The following is a 20099-nucleotide window of genomic DNA, read 5'->3' as shown; positions in this document are numbered from 1 at the left end:
GGTTTGTATGGAACAGCTAGAACTCTAAACAATTATGATAACACTGAATAGACACTGAACATCTCTGAACATCCTTGTGCACTCCAAGTCGTAAGAAGGATTGCATTAGCTGGAATGCTTAGCTCACAGTGAAAATGTATTTTTATGTGAATATTGCCAAATCCACCAGAACATGATGCAGAAAGTACAGTACCTATGCAATGCCTATGCAATACTGTAATGCCTATGTCATACTGATGGGTAACCTTCTGATTGGTAGACGCTAAAGTCTTTGTCCTGAAATGTATAAAAAACCCAGGCAACCAGCGCCATGTTGCAGTTCTCCACTCACTAAGAGGGAGACTTACCAAGCATACACTTGTCATCCAATAAAAGCCTACCTTTTTGCTGCAAGCCTGTATTCTTCAATTTTACTCGGAAACCCCAGTCCAACGAACTATAAAATTCCCCGTCAAGACCACCTGCATGCTTATGGAACTGCCTGATTATTAAGGCAATCCTTGGGGACCAGATGCCCACACCGCCAGATGCCCACACCAATCAGGGATATGGATTTTTAGTGATGGCTGCTTTTGTATGGAATGCTTTTCCAGAAAAGCTTTCCTTGAGCTGAGTTCTTGTTTCAGCACCAAATACAGATAATTATATGCTCACACCCTCTGGAGTTTTTATCAGAGCATTTTAGGGTGTTTTAGATTATGTAGCCCTATTAACTGCTTTTTTGCTCATTTGATGTTATTTCTACTTTTTTTAAAAAAATTATTGGTTTATTGTTGTGCTTGTATAGTATTTGAAATTGTTATCTGCTCTGGGAGTTTTAACTGAAGAGCAGCATATAATATCTCAAACAAGCAAATCCACGGCATATGCCTCAGAGAATGTTTTCTTAAACAGGTATTGTGTATGTTTGTTCCCACACAAAGATCCATGTAGGAAAAAACACAGCCACAAAAAGAAAATAAATGGACCACCATATCTGAAGCAAGATTCACAAGATATGGTGTTAAGGGTGTGGATGCCATCAGTATGTAGATTTCTGTAATGTAAATAGCAGGTGTGGTGGAAGGGGGGAGCAACACTGGAATTGCAGACTATGAAAATTCCCCCCCTCCCCAACCTGCTATTTGCATCTCTCATAGTTTGCTTTGGTTTTAAATCTTCCACTAACCACCACCACTTTATATCTTGGCAGGTGGAAGTTCCCAAGTTACTGCAGTAGGCAATGGAATCTTGATTTTCCTGGAAGGATGAAATTACCAAGGCTGAATCACAATGTTTATCTCTCAGGTGACTGTTTATGTGAGAAGGACTCAGCAGGAGGAGGAGCCTGGCTTGCTCCAGTCCCAGATGAACAGTGTTTTCTATGGGGCTGAACTGCATAGGAAGCCGAATGGGCTGCCAAGGAAGCGTTATGTCAGGAAGAAGCAGTATTTATTTTTTAGAGCTTTTTGATCATGAAACTTTTTCCCCCTAAGAGGAGGGTTCTGCAGACGCTCAGAGTGTTGTGTATCTGGGCTGATTGTCTTTTTTTTTTCCTTGTGGGAGTTTGGAAAGTAAAGTGGCAGATACAGAAAGTCTTGAAGGAGTCTGTATTTGGGGCATCCATGTTTATCTTGTGACAACACCGCAATCACTTGCCACTAGAAATATATGCAAGAGCAAAGTCACACCGGAGCAGCAGCACCAACACCGCCACTACTACTACTACAAGAAAGTGACCAGACCCATCTTCCGCACAAAACAATTTCAATACAAATGAAATGAAAGCAGCAGCATGTTCTTACCATTGGCTGCTAGATCTACCTGGCAGCACCCATGTCACTCTACCTGGAATATAATGAAGCAGGGGGATGGGGGAGAAATCGCTGGGCCAAATCTAATTTTCCAGTGTCTCTGTGATCTCAAGGATTCTGTTCCTCTGGAGAGTGGCTTATAGTGAGCAGGGTTTCCTTTGTTCCTACAACAGGCACAAAGAGAGGTGACGGGGGGCATCTCACGGTACCACAAACAAGCCAAGCTGTAAGCACATGGGTGGGCTCTGAATGGATTACAGATTGTGTTGGGGTGTGTGTGTGTGTTTGTGCTACATCTCTGATGTTAAGCAGCATCTGATAGGGAGGGAAGGAACACGTTAAGGTCTGCCATGTGTTGGAAGTGATGGCAAGGGCAAGCAATGATTGTTATGTGTATCACAGAATGAAAAACAGCCTTGAAAGCTCAAATTGGAAAAGCTTCATTCAGAATCTCCAGCACTCAAGGCACAAACACTGACAACTGCTTATTCATGTCTTTGTGGGACTTGGGCTCCAGCTGGGTCATCAGAGGCAATACCACAATGACCTAGCAGAGAACACAAAATTCTAGCTTCATACCTGCCAAGTCACCTGTTTGCTACAGAAACAGCGTAAGGCTTGTTTTGCGGTCCGGAAGGTTTCTGTGCCAGTTCTCCTTTTAAAAATAGCTCATAGTATGCTCATTTAAAGTGAAAGAAGCATTCCCAAGGGAGTGGCATTTGTGGCCTGTTAATCAATGTCTCCTAAACCAGGGGTTCCCAGATTGGACTCCATGGACTACCGCTGGTCCGCAGCATATCTGTGGATTTGTGGTTGAAGATGGGAGATGGTACATCCATTGCATGAAATATTAGTATTTGTTTTTATTGAATTTTTATTGCTTGTTTTATTTCTTGTATTCTATGGAATTCATATTCTAATATAACATACAAGAAATAAAAGAATACAGATCCAATTAAAATCATACAGCATCTAGCACAGTGCATTACAATTACCACAAGAGGCAGAAAAATCACTAAGTGGTCCACCAAGACCCTCAGCAATTTTCAAGTGGTCTGCAGGGTAAAAGTTTGGGAACCACTATCCTAAACTATGGCCATGTGGGCTATTAGGATCCTGGGTCCTCCAGCCAACCGATGTGCCAACTTCACCTCCCTATAGCTCCTCTCCTCTTTCCAGATAAGGGAAGCCCAATTCATATATTACCTTTGCAGCTTGGTGGACACCAAATGCTCCTCTTTGGTTGGCTCCCACCATTCTGCACTGGTAACACATGAATATTCTGCATCCCACAGGTAGCCTGGACACAAGTGTTCTTCCTACTCCAGCAGCAGCAGCAGCAGTCCCAATGGAAGGGCACTGGCAAGGGAAATGCCCACATAATTCAACCTACCCATGTGGTGTGGAAGAACATCCACATGCTGCTGATTGAGCATTTGAGTCAACCACACATAAGCATTTTTGAGGCAGCAAATATGCTATCAAGATAATGTATGAAGGGGGCCTGAAAGAAGGAGAGTGACCAGTTATGTCTTTTTCCTGCTTAATGGAAAGTTCTGAATAGCTTTTTCAACCTCAAGGCCAAGAAATAGGCCTTGTAGTTGAATGAAGTAGGTTACATAAACACATGGCATGAACTGGGCAAAGAGCAAAGAAACTGACCTCCAGAATACACATGCATGTGCAACAGGAGCCCAGCCACAGTAATCAGGGATGTGTTATAATGATTAAAGGGACAGTTTCCTTACTCCTGAGAGGAGTGAAGGATAATTGGCAGTCCCAGCTTCATGCCATGATCCAGTTTAGTCCCCTATGTGTAAATCCAAATTCTGCAGCTTAACTAGTTTGTGGCTCAAGCTGCACATAAAAAGAAGATAGCTACGCATTTGAGTCCCTATAAGAATTTAATATATAGATGGATGGATATATCTAGTATATCTGCTCTCTGTTGAGCGGAGTTTTATTTCTCACACAAACTGCCAAAGCATGTCTGCACTGAGATGGTGCCAAGTGGTACAGGTGCAAGTGACTGGAAAGTGATTCACTTTCCAGTCTATTTAAATCAGTTTCCAAATTGGGAAACTCACTCATAGTTCCTCTGCAGTGGGATAGAAACTAGCAAGAATTCTCACCAAGGAACAGTAGGTATAGTACTCCCTCTCCCTAAGGTGCACATGTCAGTGGCCATCCTTCCATGAAGGACGTGGAACTCCTAGTAATGTGTCCATGGAGATCTTTGCAGCTCAACAAGGCTTTTTTTCTCTTCCCTTAGGCAGCTGAGCATGCAAATTCTGTGGGCAAAGAGGTCCTAATGAGTGTCTGTAAAATGCTGAAGAGGAAGGGGATTTATTTAGCACTTCAAAGAGAACTATGTTAATTCTTTTTTTAAAAAAAGCTATGGAGTGGGAAAGAATCTGTACTTGCTGAATAAGAAAGTGGTATTGGTTTAGATTTTAGTACATTTGGAGAAGTAGTGGGGAGGGAACACTAGCCAAATCACTTGAGCAAGTGATCTCAGATGTCAATGCTGCTGCAGTTTGCAGTTCTAAATCCTGAATGTAAATCCTATTTGAATATGTACAAAATCACCCACACCTTCATTAATAAAGCTCACAAAATACTGCTGATGATGAGCAGAGGAATGTTCTGAGGTGGTGAGCAATGAACACCTTTCAGCTTGTGCAAATATATGCAGAAATTGACAGCTTTGTGGGTGTGTCAGCTGGACCCACTGTTATCTGCCTGCCATCTCTCATCAAAATCACATTTCAAATACCCCATGAGTTAGTTCATGACTTTTGTCCATTTTACATATGGACAGCTGAGGCTAAGAAGCAATGATCTGCCTGTGGTTATGGTTGGTCTGACCACAGAGTCCAGATGTCTCCTTTCAGGTCTCCACCCACTGGCTCAAACAGCTCATAAAAAATGGAGTTGATTCCTGTAACAACAACCACCACCAGAGCATGTCAGAAACTTGCAAAACTCTAAAACTGGGATGGGACATTTCTGTCTGTGTACAAACACAACAAGCCCGCCATGCAGCCTGAGTGTGCTGGGAACTGTGCCAGGGGAGAGGGGCTTCCTGTGGCTGCCAATTCAGGGGGTTGCCTGCCAGCTCTGTGCAGAACTCAGTCACTGCAGAGGGTCTGGCTGACTCCAAAGGCAGCTGAACTGCTTCTCAAGAGTCCAGAGAAATGTCTATATTTGGGCATTTTGCATAGACTGGCCCAAGCAAAGCTTCATTCCTTTGCTCTTCCTAATAGTGGGAAACCATCCAACTGCCCAGAGCAGCCAAGAAGAGCAGAAAACAAGGCATAGTTCCCTAGGACCTCTTCCTTAGGTGCAAGGCTACACTCCCAGCACTGTGTCTTCCCTTGCCTGGTGCCATTTCCACCTGTGGTTCTCCTGTCATTGCCGCCACACTCTTTACCATCAGCATACAGCTGTCCTCCGTCATAAGAGCACCCAGTGGACTCTCTGCTATTCTATCACAGATGCCCCTTAACTTCTGTAAGTCGGTGCCACATTGCAAATGGTCCCACAGGTAGCAGTTGAAAATAGAAAAGGAGGGTGAGTAGCTTATAACGTGAAAGCAAAGGAGGAGATTACTTTCATACTATCAGGTTGCATGACCGTCCTAAAACTATTGGATGATTAAGTTCAAAGGCTTCATGTTCTGACCACCTAGAAAGACATTTTTGTCCACAGATACTCGATATGGGTCTGAATGATTTTCAACTTTTCAAACAAATTCTCGCCTTTGCATATTACAGTTTCTGCAGTATTGATACACTTTGGTAAAAACTGATATTCAACACCAAAATATTGTCTGCTATCGTCCAAGCCAAAGAAAAATAGCTATAATACTAGTTACAGATTTAGCACATAGCAGCCAATAGTACTGAGGTTCTTTAGGAAACATATAGCCAAAGGGGTGGACCGAGTATGAAGTTGCATAAATGCAAGCTAGCCAGGCTTAAACACTCATATGTGATACTCCTGTTTACAGACCAACATTACATATGTTCATACAGTTTCATAGTCACAATTACTTACACGTCTGTGTTATCAGTGAATGGACACTGTTTTATACACAAAACAATAATGAGGAATTGTGGAGAGTGTTCGGAGAAGTGATGAAAGAAAAGAGGTTACCTAACTGATAGTTTGGGGGGGGGGATGGACTTTTAACTCACCAGCTATTTTTCTGCACATCTGCTGAATGTACCATTTCAAGTCTGTGCAAGCCAAATAACTTGTGCTATAGCACTGGGTTTACAACCAACTTGGAAATTAAAAAGGTAAAATAAGGATATTTATGCATAGAACACTTTTACATGGGTATCTATGATCCTGTTGTGACTTGTAGCCCTGACAAAGATGCCTCAGGGCAATGGGAACCAATAAACGCCAATTGCTATGAGTGGCATGGTCCCCAAAGGTAGCAACTGTCCTAACTCAAAGAGGAATTTTTGTGCTCTTCCTTCTCTCCCCCCAATATTTAAAATGTTATTAGAAAAACCATTGTGAATATATCCCTCTAGATGAGGACAATTCCTTCCCCTTGGTGGCCTCTGTTCTGCACCCCTGTGCATAAAGTCAGAAAATCTGGAGTCATAGTACCATCACTTTCCCATGGCCACTCAAAGGTATGGCACCTCTACCTTCCACTCAAAATGAAAAATGGATAGCTACTCTTTCCTCAGTTAAGGCTTTGGGTTCCCCATCCCATGCATGGATCTCCTGATGTCTCTTCTGGATTGATCCTAAACATGATGTTCTCATCTCTGATGCCAGGTCATTGCTTCAAAAAACAGTGGGCAGAATCCTACAATGTGGAAATGGACATGTGCTGTTGGACTACATCTTTCTGTCCTCCCACCTGCAGCCCTCTATGTGCCCTCAAATTATGTTCCCCAATCCTCTGGAATACAGGGCACACGGAAGACTGCAGGGGGGAAGAGAGGAAATTGAAGTTCAGTTGAGCAAGCCCACTGTTGAATCAATACTCCTTTTTTTCTTTTTCAAAAACCATGAAATTGCAGGATTAATAGTCATTTTTGGGTGAATAAAGACTCCCAAATACCAGACAAATGGGTGCAGGAACTGTTGTGCTGGGCCCCTTTAATGTTTTTTTTTTAAGGAACTGCCTAAAAACTCCTGCTTTTTATTGGAGGGACTGTAGACATAAGGGAATATATGAACATATTTGCCTGGCTTCTTTTCTCTTGATGAAAGGACCAGTAGAAAGACTATGACTCACTGTCATTAAAGCACCAGTTGTAATCTTTATCACAAGTTCAGGAACACAACACTTAGAAAAAGCACAAGTGATGGGTCATGCAATGGATTTTGATCATATGTACCAAACTGGACACTCTTGCACTCCAGTGTTAGTTAATCTAGAATAGCTAGCCCGATTATACAGCACTATGATTTCACTAATAAGTATGCACTGAGGAAATAGATGGAGAAATAGTCTGGGACAGCTTTCTGCTTGAGTAATGCAGCTATGCCCTCATGTGGTGGGATGCCTGCCTCACATGCTCAGGCAAAGAGTTGTTACTACTGGTGGTGGGAGTATGGTTTCAAAGAATGTAAAATCAATTTGCAGAGGTGTTTAGTCCGTTAATGTTTTTACAGCATGATCCAGCCATAATTATGGACTTTAAAGTCATTTTAAACACGTTTAACTTTCCTTTCAAAAGCAATGGCACGCTAAGGCCACACACACAGGAATAAGCCTCACTGAATTTATGTTTAACACCCCTCTGCCAGTGCCTCTGGATATAAATCACTTTAGATCTTTGGATCTAAATAACTTAAAATATCCAAATCAACTTTAAAGCTGTTTTAAAGTTGTTGTTGTTGTTAAAAGGGAGATCCAATCATAGAACTTCCATGTCGCTTGTGGTTTGGTGTTAAGGCTGCATTCCAAGCACACTTAATTTGGGATTAAGCCTCCTTGAAATCAGTGGAACATTTCTGAGTAAACAAGCATAGGATCAGGTTGCCCATCTAAGAATCTGGTTACAATAGTCATATATCTTGGCTGAATGTGAGTTCTGCAGTATTCTGTTTTGGCAAGTAACTCATACAATCAGTGCCTACATATTTCTATTATATTGATTGTCAGTGCCTACAGTGCCAGGTACACATGCTTTAAATTAAGGATAGGAAACCTGTAACCCTCTAGATAGTACTGGATTCCAACTCTCATCATTCCCAGACAACATGGCCAATGGTCAGTGACTGGAGCTAGGGATGGGGGGAAGCACAGGTTCCCCACCCGGTTTAAATGAAAAGCAGAAAGCAGCATGAAAAATCAATTTCCATAGGGATCACATAGCATGATAAAGGCATTCAGAAACTATACAAATTGATATTCTAAATACAATTATTTCCAGAGTTGTACATTCTAGAGCACCACAGCATATTCATACCTAGATCCACTCAGGGGTGTAGTCATAACGGGTCTTGGGGGGTCTTAGGCTCTTTACTTTTTTGGGAGCAGGGTCCCTATGTCTCTAGCATCCTACAAGCGAATCAGTATACAAGAGGAGTGTATTAGCCACTGAGAAGAGTCTTCTAACATGCTTCCTTGTCCTTTCCTATTGATTGGAGCCAAACAGAGTGAAAGGAGGTGAGTCCAACACCGAGAAGTCTCTGCTCAGTGCTAACACACTTCTCTTTCATGCTTATAGGTTCGTAGGCATGAACAAGGATCTCATTCTCAACCCCACAGCAAAAAAAAGCAGGGAAGGGCATGGTTGTGATTAACATGAAGGGACCCTGCACTGCTGAATTTGCACTACACTACTGGATCCACTTGATACAGTTGGAGAGTGATGGGACTGGAAGAAATCATGAATTTCTTACAATTGATGTGCTGGGGCTTACACCTCTCTGGAAATGATACCACCGGATTTGAAATGCATTGGAGACAATGGGCTGGAATAGTGGGCTGTGACTGAGGGCACATTTCTGAATAAAATTTGTATGTCCTAATTTGTATGTGCAGATGCCTCTGAGGAATTAAGATGGTGAGTGCTGGAGCATGTTCTTTGCAGTGTACACATCCATCTTATAAACATATTGTAAAAGGGGGTGGATGGGAAGGAGAGGAGATTTGAGGCCTGCCGCAAACGTCAAGGGCTTGCGTCTCCTGAACCATACCCTAACAACACCCCTGGGCTGTAGTTACCTAGTAACAGGGCAAAGATATCTGCATGTACTCAGAGGCAGTCTCTTCATCTTTTTTTCACATGTATGATCGGGGGTAAGATCCGACACAGGAAATGAGTTCCAGACTAGGCTTGCCTGTTTCCTCCCATTCCAGTAAATTTCTCCTGTGGTCACTGTGCTTATCTCACATATTTTGGGGCTTTGCATAGCCATATAACAGAGAGCACTGCTTATATTTCAAGCCTTTGGTGTCCGCTATTTCCCCCCTCCATATCTGTATATGAGATTAGGGATGCAACATTTGGTTGATTTATCAATTAATTAGTCAATTTTAAAACTTTTAACCAACCAAAAAGACACCTAATCCGAAGCAATCAGGCAGCAGTTTTTTAAATATTAAAAGAATTTATAAAAAACACTGACGGCAAACAACCTCTTTTGAAAAAGCATTCCTCTTCAATCTCATCTAGTTGGAATCTAGGATAATGCCTGTTACTGGGATGCCTCATCCAAAAATAAAGTACACTTCTTGCTTTAGAACTGCTGCTTTTTACCCATTTTTAAAGTTAAATGTAAATGTACTGCCTTCAAGTCGATTCCAACTTATGGTGACCCTATGAATAGGGTTTTCATGAGGCTGAGAGGCAGTGACTGGCTCAAGGTCACCCAGTGCGCTTCATGGCTATGTGGGGATTTGAACTCTGGTCTCCCAGGTCGTAGTCCAACACATATAATCAATAGATTAATCAATCAGCTAAACCTTATATGATTAATTGATGGGAATTTATCTAACCAGGTGACAGCCCTAATGTATGTAGTTTGTGTGTGTGTGTGTGCATACATACGTACCTAACTAAGGCAAACCCGCTGCTCTCCAACTGTTTTGGACTACTACAACTCCCATTAGCTGTGCTGGCAGGAGCTGATGGGAGTTAAAGTCCAAACCAGCTGGAGGGCAGGTTAGGCTGTAAGGCAGCATTTTCCCGCATCAGAGAAGGTGTACTTTAGTCAACAAAAGCTTATGCTGCAATACATCTATCAGTATTAAAAGTGCCACAAGGTTCTTTGTTGTGGTTCCCTAGCAGGGATCTGTATTCAAAAGGATCAATTTTAGCCATGTACTTGTTCAGGGCTGGGGTTCAGTTCATTGGAACACCAACACACACACGCCCGCGCACGCACACCCCGTCCTTCTCATTTCTCTGAGCCGACTACTTCCGCCAGGGGGCGAGAGATTAGTCGGTCAGGCAGAAAACAAAGGCCCGTCATCTCTTCCCTGGCAGCTAGCAGCTTTGGTCCATCGGCATCCTCGACCGCGTCGCGCTCCTTCGCTGCCTGCCAGCGTCCCATGGGCGGCCGCGCGGCAGGGTACGGCGTCAGTCGAGAGCGATGAGCCGCAGCCGAGCAGGCTGGCTGGCGGCGGCCGCGGGGGTACGATGGCCGGGCGGCGCGGCTTGCTGAAGCGCAAGCCGAACTTCACGCTGCAGGAGATCGACATCCTCATGAGCGAGGTGCTCAAGTACGAGCAGCTGCTCTTCGGGGCCGCCTCAACCAACGTAAACGCCTACGAGAAGCAGAAGATCTGGTGGCGCATCACCAACAAGATCAACGCTGCCGGGCGCAACCAGCGCGACATCGGGGAGGTCAAGAACCGCTGGCGGGGCCTACGACGCCGCGCCAACGATAAGATCACCCGACACCGCCTGCAGCGCCAAGCCCAGCCCCCTGCCGAGCGCCCTCATCTCGCTCACCTACCAGGCGGCGGGAGCAGCGAGCTGCCCAGCCAGCCTGAGCTTGGCCCCGAATGGTGCCTGCACGGCGTTTGCCCCCTGGACACGCCGCCGCTGGCCACGATGGAGGTGGCGGCTCTTCAGGGTGAGTGCTCCCTGCCCTCGTGCCGGGTCCTAGCCCTGGAAACTACACACCACACATGTAAAGCACATTATGTACTCCAAAGGGTCCTGGGAACTGTAATTTGTTAAGGGTGCTGGGAATTGTAGCTCAGTGAAGGATAAACTACCGTTCTCAGGATTCCTTGAAGAAAAAGAACGTACTTTAAATATGTGGTGTGTACGCAGCCATATATTGGGCCTGAAATCATAGGCAAGTATGCAGCAAGGCCTGAGAGCAAGCCTAGAGTGTCATTCCTACCCAAACCATTTTTGAACTCAGCCTCCCACGCAGCGTGAAACATGGAGAAAGAGCAAGACTTTGAAAAGGCAACCTTTTGGAGCCTCTGGGAACTAAGCCAGAGGAACCAAATTTGGCCCTCCAGGCCTCTCCATTTGGCCCTGGGGACTCTCACTTGGCAACACCCCCTCGTTAGGTCACACCCTTTACTGACCCTGCCCACACCCTCTTCAAGTGCTCATGCCTGTCTGGAATATGTGTCCTTGAACTATGATATTGCCTGTTGCTTGCTGGAACAGAGGGATGTGTGTGTGTGCGTGTAAACATCTGGATTTTACATCTCTAGAATGCAACCTACTGTACAAAGGTAGAAGTCATAACCATTGTTCCACCCACATTTTGCCTCTGGCTCTACTCACCACTGGCATACATACTGCCACAAGGTTGCCCACAAGGGATACAGGTTGAAAGAGGTTCCCCAGCCCTGAACTAAGCAGCGGGTCCTTTTCAGCTGCCTAATGGGAGCTGATGGCATCGCTCTAGCATTTAGTTCCATGTGGACTAGCATTTTAGGTTTAGAACAGGGATGGGAAACCTGTAGCCCTCCATATGTTGTTGGACTGCAATTCCCATCATCCCACACCATTGGTATTGCTGGCTGGGGCTGATGGGAATTGGGAGCACAGGTACCTTGTCACTGATGTTCATTAGTGTTTGATGTACAACCAAAACAAGATGTTGGTATAGCTAAGAAATAGAATCTATTTAACAGTGAGAAATATTTTGATAATAGCTTTAGAGTTGCTGAAACTGGAGAAGCAAATATATGCCTTGTATTTATTTATCAAATAAAAATCAATCCGAAATCTATTTAGTAGTTCAATTATTGCATACTCAACATAAATTTTGTATTGTGGATTGCAGACACTGTGGCGAGGAGTGTGAAATCAAAACCCTATCAAAGGACTAAGCTGTGCTGGGAATAACACTCTTTAAATAGCTGTTCTTACACTAGACCCACTAAACTTCTGGTGCCTGCTTTTTTGTTTAGGCAAGCCTATCCAGACACATAGATGTTGATGTGTTTATTTTAATTGTTTTAAAAATGTTTTATTGATGGTTTTATTGCTTTTTGTAAACCACTGAGAGGTTTTTTTTACAATCAAGTGGTATATAAATCTTGTTAAATAATAAAATTAATGAACTGGAGGACCTATGGAAATCTGGGACCTTAATTATCAATCTGGGACCTTAATTATCAATCTGGGACCTTAATTATCTAGCAAGTTATTACCCCAGTCAGCATTATTTTATGCAACGTTCTGCTACTTCTGGAGGTGTGAACTCAGGAATCCTCATTGCACTTGATTTTAACACAAGTGTTCGGCAAGGGCAATTATTTCCCAAACAGAATCTGCTTTTGTAGCCTCTTTATCTGTTCATTTGCTCCCCCTTCTCTTCCTTGATGTATTTCCTTTAATTTTGTCCCTCTTCTGTTGGCCTTCAGGCTCAGTTCATTTTTATCAAAATCACTGTTTTAAATAGCATAGATTGAAGCTTTTGAAGCTTTGGCATTGCCGTACATATCATTTGGCAAGGTGGGTGGAAACTGTTACATTGAAGATATTGTCTTCTCCCACTCCACGCTGCGGGGGGCATCCTGGCATAGGTTTCTGTGATATGGGGAGGTATTTCTTCTCAGAAACAAAGGATAAGGTAGTTAGAACTAGACAAGGGCTTTTAAGACTTATAGAAAAGGCATTGCTTCTTATGGTTATGTACCCATATATTTGTCTCATCTGGTTAAACAGCTTTTACAGGCTGCTGACATAATGGAAAGCTCATTTTTCCAGAGACAAAAATGGGCTAAGGGCATGTACCATTAGCAGAAATCGCTCTTTCAAGCCACCTTTGACTCTCTGAAAAAAACCTATCACTTCTCTCCAGTGGAAGGGCAGTAGCTTAGCCCATATTTTGCATGCAAAAGGTCCCAGGTTCAATCTCTGATATCTCCAGATAGGCCTAAGAAGGACTCCTGTCTGAAACCCTGGAGCCACTGCCAGTCGGTGTAGGCAATACTAATTTAGGTGGACCAATGGTCTGTGTATAAAGGGAGCATCCTGTGCTGAATCTTGTGTTGAATGTTTTCCTTTCCCATTTTCTTTTCCACCTTGCTGTACCAAAATTTGGTGATGGTTGAGCCTTCGTTATAGGACTTTAAAATTGGCTTATTAAAAAAAATTGGATGTCAAGCAGGGTTTGAAGGGGCTCATGATTCTGGCTGGCTGGCTGCTACTTTAAGTTAACCTGATCTGTCCTCTCTGCTCTGGGCAGGTGTGAAGGAGGAGCCAGTGAAGGAGGAGCCAGTAGATGTGAAGTCAGAGCCATTCCTTCCCCTTCCCACTGAGGCCATCCAGCAGCATGTGACCCAGGGGGCTGAGAGGCAGCTGCTCAGAAGTTCTGGCCATGCCCCTGATGATCCTTGTGAAGGCTGGAGCAGAAGCCCCCAAAATTCCTCACAGACTGACCTCTCACTCAGTGAGTTTGGGGGACGACAGGAGGCCCTGGGTTCGGATTATGCAAGTATCACATTTGACCGTGAGTCACCACATGGGCGCCTAAATGATTGTAACATAGATGTTGCTCCTGCGACTCTGCCGATTCAGGAAGGGCTGTCAGAAAGCAGCCACCTTAGCCTAGCAGAGAGGCGGATTGTCCAGTCTAATGAGCAGCTGATACAGGAGTTGCGTGCCTTCCGGCAAGAGTATACTGAAAGCTGCAGGGAGACTGCCTCCATCTTGCACAGCATTGCTGAAGCCCTGAGCGGTGTCTGCAGCAGCCTGTCTGAGATCCGGGATCTCTACCTCTGCCAGCAGGTGGTACCCAAGCAATGAGGGTTCTACCAGCAGAAGATCCTGAGCACCTGTAGGTACAAATGTCCTTTCATGGATAGGTATCATCTATTCCAGAAGTGTCTAATGTGGGCAAGAATTTCTTCAGCTATTGGAGAGAAATATTTGTTTGTTTTTCAGCACAGATTTTGCCTTGGATTTTCCTAATTCCAGTCCCAGCTCAATAAAACTGAAATGGATCTCTCTGCTTAGGAATTTGTTACCAGGCAGGACATGTCTTTGGACCATCTGTCTAAACAGTAATTCATTTGTTGCATTACCCACCTTCTGTCTCTGCTGAAGAGTTGCAGTGCTTCTCCTAAGGGGAGAACAGCCCTCATTGTTTCTGCTGCCTCCATTTTATTTCCTTAGTCTGTGCTGTCACTGCCCCACCATGTGTATCCGCACTGCTCCTTTCTCCGCTGTCATCATGGTTGGTCTGCTGAAAATCCTCAAGGACTTGTGGAGTCTGCTTAGGGTTTGCTCTGGTGCAAGAATGGTGCCACTTACAGAGGAGCTGTGCTGTTGAACTTGATGGCAATACTCTAGTATAAATGATTTTAGGCCTATAGCCTAAGGACGAAGTGGCAGTGCTTCTTGTTAAGAGTCTTATACTTGGACGAGGCTGCAGTCAGAAGCAGAAGAACGATTTCTCAAGACAAAACTGGCTCCTTGGTGTTTTGTTTTGTTTTAAAATCCAATTTATTACTATTTTCCCCCTCAATTTGAAAGAGGGTGCTCAGGTAGGAGATAAAATGAAACTCTCTCTTACTAGGGCTGCAGACACTCAAGTCATCCCACACTGATCCCAGATGTTATATGTGGGATATTGGTTAGTTGGTAGGCTGGTTTAAAATTTTGCAGAACATTCTCACATTGAGCTAACAGTAAGCAAAACCATGGCTTAAGCTGTGTCTACACTATGACATTCATACATACATGGGTTGCTGTTTCCATGTTTGCATCTGTGCACCTTCATCCACACACGAGCACTTTCCATTTTATGCCTCCAAAATCTGTCTCAACATTTCCTGTCCACACAAGGGTGGAGTGCTTCCATGGGACGTAGTTCCATTTTGTGCTGTTGCCCCTTCCCCCACAATTAGTACTTCAGTAAAAATAAAAATAATGTGTGTCCTCTGTGTGAGGCAAGAATTTATAGCTGCTGGTATGAGAGGCTACTGCTTCCTTCCCCGCCTTTAGTACCTCCACAGGCAATTTTGATTTTTAATACAGCTGTTTTGCGCAAGAGCACTTCCGTGCAAAAGAGCTGTTATAAAAATACCAAGGGCAGCCTGCATCCTTTTTCTCTGGGCTGATAGAAACAAAACAGAAGTAGGGGGTGTGGTGATAGACAGCACCCAGCAAAATGTCACCACTGTACATGTAAAAATCCCACCCAAAAAATGCTTCAGTGCATCCAGTCCAGTAACATGAGATTTTACCTTGGATTTTCTTCCTTTATCTGATTATCCATGGACTGGGAAAATCTGAATTTAGCAGGGCAGCGGGGGTGGGGGTGGGGAATGCAGGCTGCCACTTAGATGAGGATGTTGTGTGAGTTCTGAAAAAAAAAATAGAAGCTGCTTCAAATCCACATTAAATTCCAGCATGGATGAGCCCTTAGTGTGAACGTATGAGCCATGACAGTTCCTGGAGAGGACTGCGACCACTGTGCTCTTCCCCAAGTCCTGCTGCGCTGTGAGCTAGGCCATGGTTTAGCACGCTGGGCTCTTGGGTTTGTCTACTCCCAACAAACCACAAGCTGTAAACCCAAGAATAAATATTGGTTATATCTCATGGTTTGTCTGGAGTGAGATAAGCACAAGACCATCTTCAGACAACAGCTTAGCACACAGCAGCACAGCAGAACCAGAGGAGGAGCAAAGTGGCTGCAATCTCCTCTCTGAGAGGCCACAAATTTGCACAAAGCTGTAAGATGCTTATTATTATGTGCAAACCAGTTCATTAATTGTTAAGTGGTTGCACTTGCAAATGAAGTCACATGGGAACCATATGTGCCTCTGGGGGCCTAGACCAGGAAGGAATGTCTGAAAAAGAGAGATGCAGAAGTTCTGAGGGAGAATGAGGAGAGCAAACCTGTAAATCAGTAATGGGGAACCTATGTGACCCTTCAGCGCCACCCAGCACAACCAATGGTCAGAGGCGATGGGAGTTATAATCCAGCAATATCTGAAGAGCCACAGGTTTCCTGGCTACAATTAAAACATTGGGCTGCATTTTGGGAGAAATCTGTGGGAATATTTTTGTACACCAAGGCTACTATTCCAAACTGAAGCTTGTGTCACCATGGCAACCATTTTATCCTAGCTGGCCAAGTTTGGCCTAATTTCTTTTCTTTTAATTTGTTCCTCTAGATAGCTCGATTGAGAATTTATATTTTAGAAGTCAAAGAAGCTTACCTTTGTGGTTGTTTGAACACATTATTGCTATTTGATTCTCTCCCAAACTGTTCTCAGTGTTGCCTGGGGGCACGTACCTCAGTGCAGTCTGGGTGGCAGAATCACACCTACTCACTTTCCTTCCCATTCCCCAAATAGTCACATTTTCCCTTTATCAAGCTCTTGATTGTTCTAAAAGTCAGAGTTCTTACTATTTCTCCTCTTAAGCGCTGTTATTCTCAGGACTATCCCCAGGTCTATACATCATCCTGTATGCCTCACACAGAGGAGGCAGAAGAACACAATCACACACATATAGAGCAGTTACCTTGTCACTATTTACAACTTTAATCCACATTTTAGCCAACATTTGGTGATGCAAACACTTCTCATTCTGCCTATCACGCAAGTTAGTGGTGGTGCCTACTGCTCCCAGAATACAGAAGGGCCATTCCCCCCCCACACCCAGTGGGAACGAGGTTTAAGCTAGGATGGGTGGGGAACCTGTGGCCTTCCAGATGTTGCTGGACCACAACTCCCATAATCTTGGCCATGGTGGCCAGGGCAGATGGAGTCCAGCATCAGCTGGAGGGCCACAGGTTATTTATATACTGCTCCATATTTCAAGGAAAACTCAGAGGTTTCCCACCCGTAAGCCAGTAGTTTGAGGCAATTAATCTCTCCTGCTTTCAGTCTGGTGTTTTCCACAGTAGTGAAAAGACGCGCTCCCAGACAAGATAAGGTTCTTGCTGTGCTGTGGAACTGGGCTGTCAACAAGTCAAGTCAGGTTGTGCTCTGCTTAGGGGAAGGGCCCACAGTAAAGGTCACATGCATGTGGCACTGTTGCTCTCCACAATGGGCCCATTGACCTCACCCGTTGCTAAGAGCTATGAGCTTATGGGGAACTGCCTTACTGATGGGACATCAGCTTGGGATTGCATAAATGCAACCCTTTTCTTTTTTTGCATAAGGACTACCTTTGTGCCCAGGCTGGTACATCATGCCTTTGTTCCACACACTGCCTTGTTCCCTGTGATGTCGTACCACTCCAGGAGATTAAAACGTAAGACTCGGCTTGCAATGTTACCTGCTGGAAAGGCTAGCATCTCTGGAGCGGGTGCAGTACAGTGCCCTGTACCTTGTATCCTCATCTTCAGAGGGAAGTTGCTTTTGTATGAGAGGAAGGGCTAGTTTAAGCCAGCAGTAGCAGATTGGTGGGCTGGCTGGCCAAGATGAGAGTGCAAGCAAAGGCGCAGGAAGCACAAAGAACTTCTAGAGAAGATGGGGAATATGGCTACATTGCAAAGAAAGGGGGAACCACATGGAAAGCAGCTCCCCTCCCCTCCCCCTATACACAATGGACACAGACAAAGCTGAGGAAGGAAGGGTTCAGGTAAGGGACAATGCACAAGGGCCCAGTTTAGCTATTTCTCCTTAGTAAAAAGAAGGCACACTGGGCAAGTAATATTATGAAATCATAAGTTTACATACATGGGAGGCTCTCACAGTGGGGTCGGGCATTTTCACATGAGCCTGAAAAGAAGCTATTACACATGGCACTCTTCCACTTTCTCTTTCACATTACATATGTGTGGAGTGTGTGTGTGAATCAATGTTTCCTTGAAATGTCAAATTTCATCTCGTCGGGTATGGCAAAAACACCCTCATTTTAATACTGAGCTTGCTATTTAGTGAGTTTTAAACCAACCTGATTTTTTTTCTCCCAAGTTACAATTTCTGGTTTGGTTCTTTTTTCACTTTGCCTCAAGTCACTGATGAGGCATGGGCAATTTAAGTGCTTTTAATGTGAATTAACAAGGGGCAAATGAGCAACAGGGTTACCAGATCTTCCCACATCACACCTTCACCTGCTTCACAGACTCCAATTATTATTTTTAATTTCCATATCCCTCAAAAGAACATGTGCTGCCATTTCAGTGTAGCTTATATTTGAAACCACAACAGGCATTTCACACATGAGGTTCAACTCAGTTTTTGCTAACTTTGGTCTGCAACATGAATGTAATATTGACATTGGCTAGAGCACACTATTTTACAAATAGCCTTCCGCATTCTATCCCTCATTAACAATATACATCCACTGCAGATATCGGAAGATTCAAAGATGCTTTTTTTAGTATTGTGGGAAGAATGGTCACAGACTCATGGAAAATCTAAATGATGACCAGAATACAACAGCTACCTTTGTCACCTGTTTTTTCCAGGCTTATAGATGGTGTAGAAGGTAGCCTTGCCCTCAAATCCTACAAAAGATTTATTTATTATTTGATTTATATCCCCCCCTTCCTCCCAACAGGAGCCCAGGGCAGCAAAGTAAAGATACATTACTTTCTCCAGCCTGTGCAGAGCAACACATATGACTACTTGTCTGTCTCTCCTGACCCCTTCAAGCCCTCATCCTATCTCTTGCAAGGCTCTTGCTCTAGGCCAAGGATGATAACCCATGGCCCACCAGGTATTCTTGGACTACAACTCCCACCATCCCTTGCCTTTGGTCATGCTGGCTGGGGCTGATGGGAGTTGGAGTCCAACAACATATGGAGGGCCCCAGGTTCCCCACCCTAGCTCAAGGCCCATGTACTCCTTCCAATTTATTAACTGCACTAACAGCTTCCTTTGGGTAACTCTCAATGTAGTCTAAATGGGGGTCTTATGCAGCCTTCTCTCCAGGTACTGACAACTGAGGGGAGAGATGATAGCACTCTTCAGGTACTTGAAAGGTGATCACACAGATGGCTGGGATCTCTTCTCAACCATTCCAGAGAGCAGGTCTCGGAATAATGGGCTCAAGTTATAGGAAGCTAGATTTCGGCTGAACATCAGGGAAAACTTCCCAACTGTTACAGTGGTACAACAATGGAACCAATTACCTAGGGAGGTGGCAGGCTGTCCAATACTGGAGGCATTCAAGAGGCAGCTGGACAGACATCTGTCAGGTTGGACTTGATGGCCTTATAGGACCCTTCCAACTCTACTATTCTGTGATTCTATGATTCTATGTAGTTTAATGATGTATAACAGCCACATGTGTCTTTGGGCTGTTGGGGGATTTAGGGATCCTTCCAGCCACCTTTTCCAAAAGCTCGGGACTTTTATAAGAAACAATCTCACCCAGGGGCTACGAACTGCGGATTGATGGATCCTTGTGTCTGTCAGGGAACACAGTGGACTAAAGTCCTCATGGGGAGACAGACTGTTTCACTTTGTTCTCTGTTGCCACCTTGAGACTTCTACCCTTCTACTTTCCATCAAAGAGACTCAGCTGCACAAAGAGGGATCAGTCAAGTTACATGTATGGCATGTGTACCAGTCTCTGTGTGCATCAGCATTTGCGCCGGCTCTTTCCTGAGCCCAGACAGGAGGTGAGGAGGAGCAGAAACTTCCCTTAGTGACACAGGCAGGAATAGGGAGCAGACAGGCAAAAAAGTAGAGTCATAACGCTTCCTACCATGCAGACCAAAAGATAAATAGTAAGGAAATGGCAAATACTGAAACTTGGGCTGAAGGTCCAGTGCAGCAGGAAACCCAGTACAGACTCTGCAGAGATGGTAGGCCCAGAGAGAAAGGCTTTCATTGGACAGTCTCTGCAAGGCCCTCTTCATGTGCTAGGCTGTGATGGGAGGTAGGGTGGGGGAGCTGCAGCAAGAAGAGATTAACAATGAAAATATGGCTAG

The 20099-nt window shown here is 44.4% G+C and overlaps 3 protein-coding genes across 4 annotated transcripts in view; 2 read left to right on the top strand and 1 right to left on the bottom strand.

The window, feature by feature from the left end:
• LMOD1 (leiomodin 1) overlaps positions 1-4438 on the top strand; it is a 40606-nt gene extending 36168 nt beyond the window's left edge. The window contains exon 3 of the mRNA XM_061631788.1: positions 1193-4438. Coding sequence (XP_061487772.1) covers positions 1193-1219 — 27 coding nt within the window. The 3' untranslated portion in view covers positions 1220-4438. The remainder of the gene's footprint in view (positions 1-1192) is intronic.
• SHISA4 (shisa family member 4) overlaps positions 4377-20099 on the bottom strand; it is a 34585-nt gene continuing 18862 nt past the window's right edge. The window contains exon 5 of one of the 2 annotated variants that reach the window (XM_061631789.1): positions 4377-4734. In XM_061631789.1, coding sequence (XP_061487773.1) covers positions 4646-4734 — 89 coding nt within the window. In that variant the 3' untranslated portion in view covers positions 4377-4645. Of the gene's footprint in view, positions 4735-16626; positions 20062-20099 lie in introns of those variants that run through there. The other variant, XM_061631790.1, reaches the window with a different exon arrangement.
• Positions 10198-15095, top strand: LOC133386632 (myb-related transcription factor, partner of profilin-like). The gene is made up of 2 exons (XM_061630335.1): positions 10198-10856; positions 13446-15095. Exons 1-2 carry the CDS (start codon positions 10418-10420, stop codon positions 14003-14005), a joined length of 999 nt encoding a protein of 332 aa, XP_061486319.1. The 5' UTR covers positions 10198-10417; the 3' UTR covers positions 14006-15095.

The sequence above is a fragment of the Rhineura floridana genome, chromosome 6, assembly GCF_030035675.1.
Source record: "Rhineura floridana isolate rRhiFlo1 chromosome 6, rRhiFlo1.hap2, whole genome shotgun sequence".
Lineage (NCBI taxonomy): Eukaryota > Metazoa > Chordata > Lepidosauria > Squamata > Rhineuridae > Rhineura > Rhineura floridana.
This window is presented reverse-complemented; position numbering and strand designations above follow the sequence as displayed.

Excerpts from the sequence above, each read along its gene's own strand:
- LOC133386632 (XM_061630335.1), top strand. The coding sequence starts at position 10,418 with ATGGCCGGGCGGCGCGGCTTGCTGAAGCGCAAGCCGAACTTCACGCTG. Across the intron at positions 10,857-13,445 it reads GGAGGTGGCGGCTCTTCAGG|GTGTGAAGGAGGAGCCAGTG; the intron begins GTGAGTGCTCCC and ends TGCTCTGGGCAG.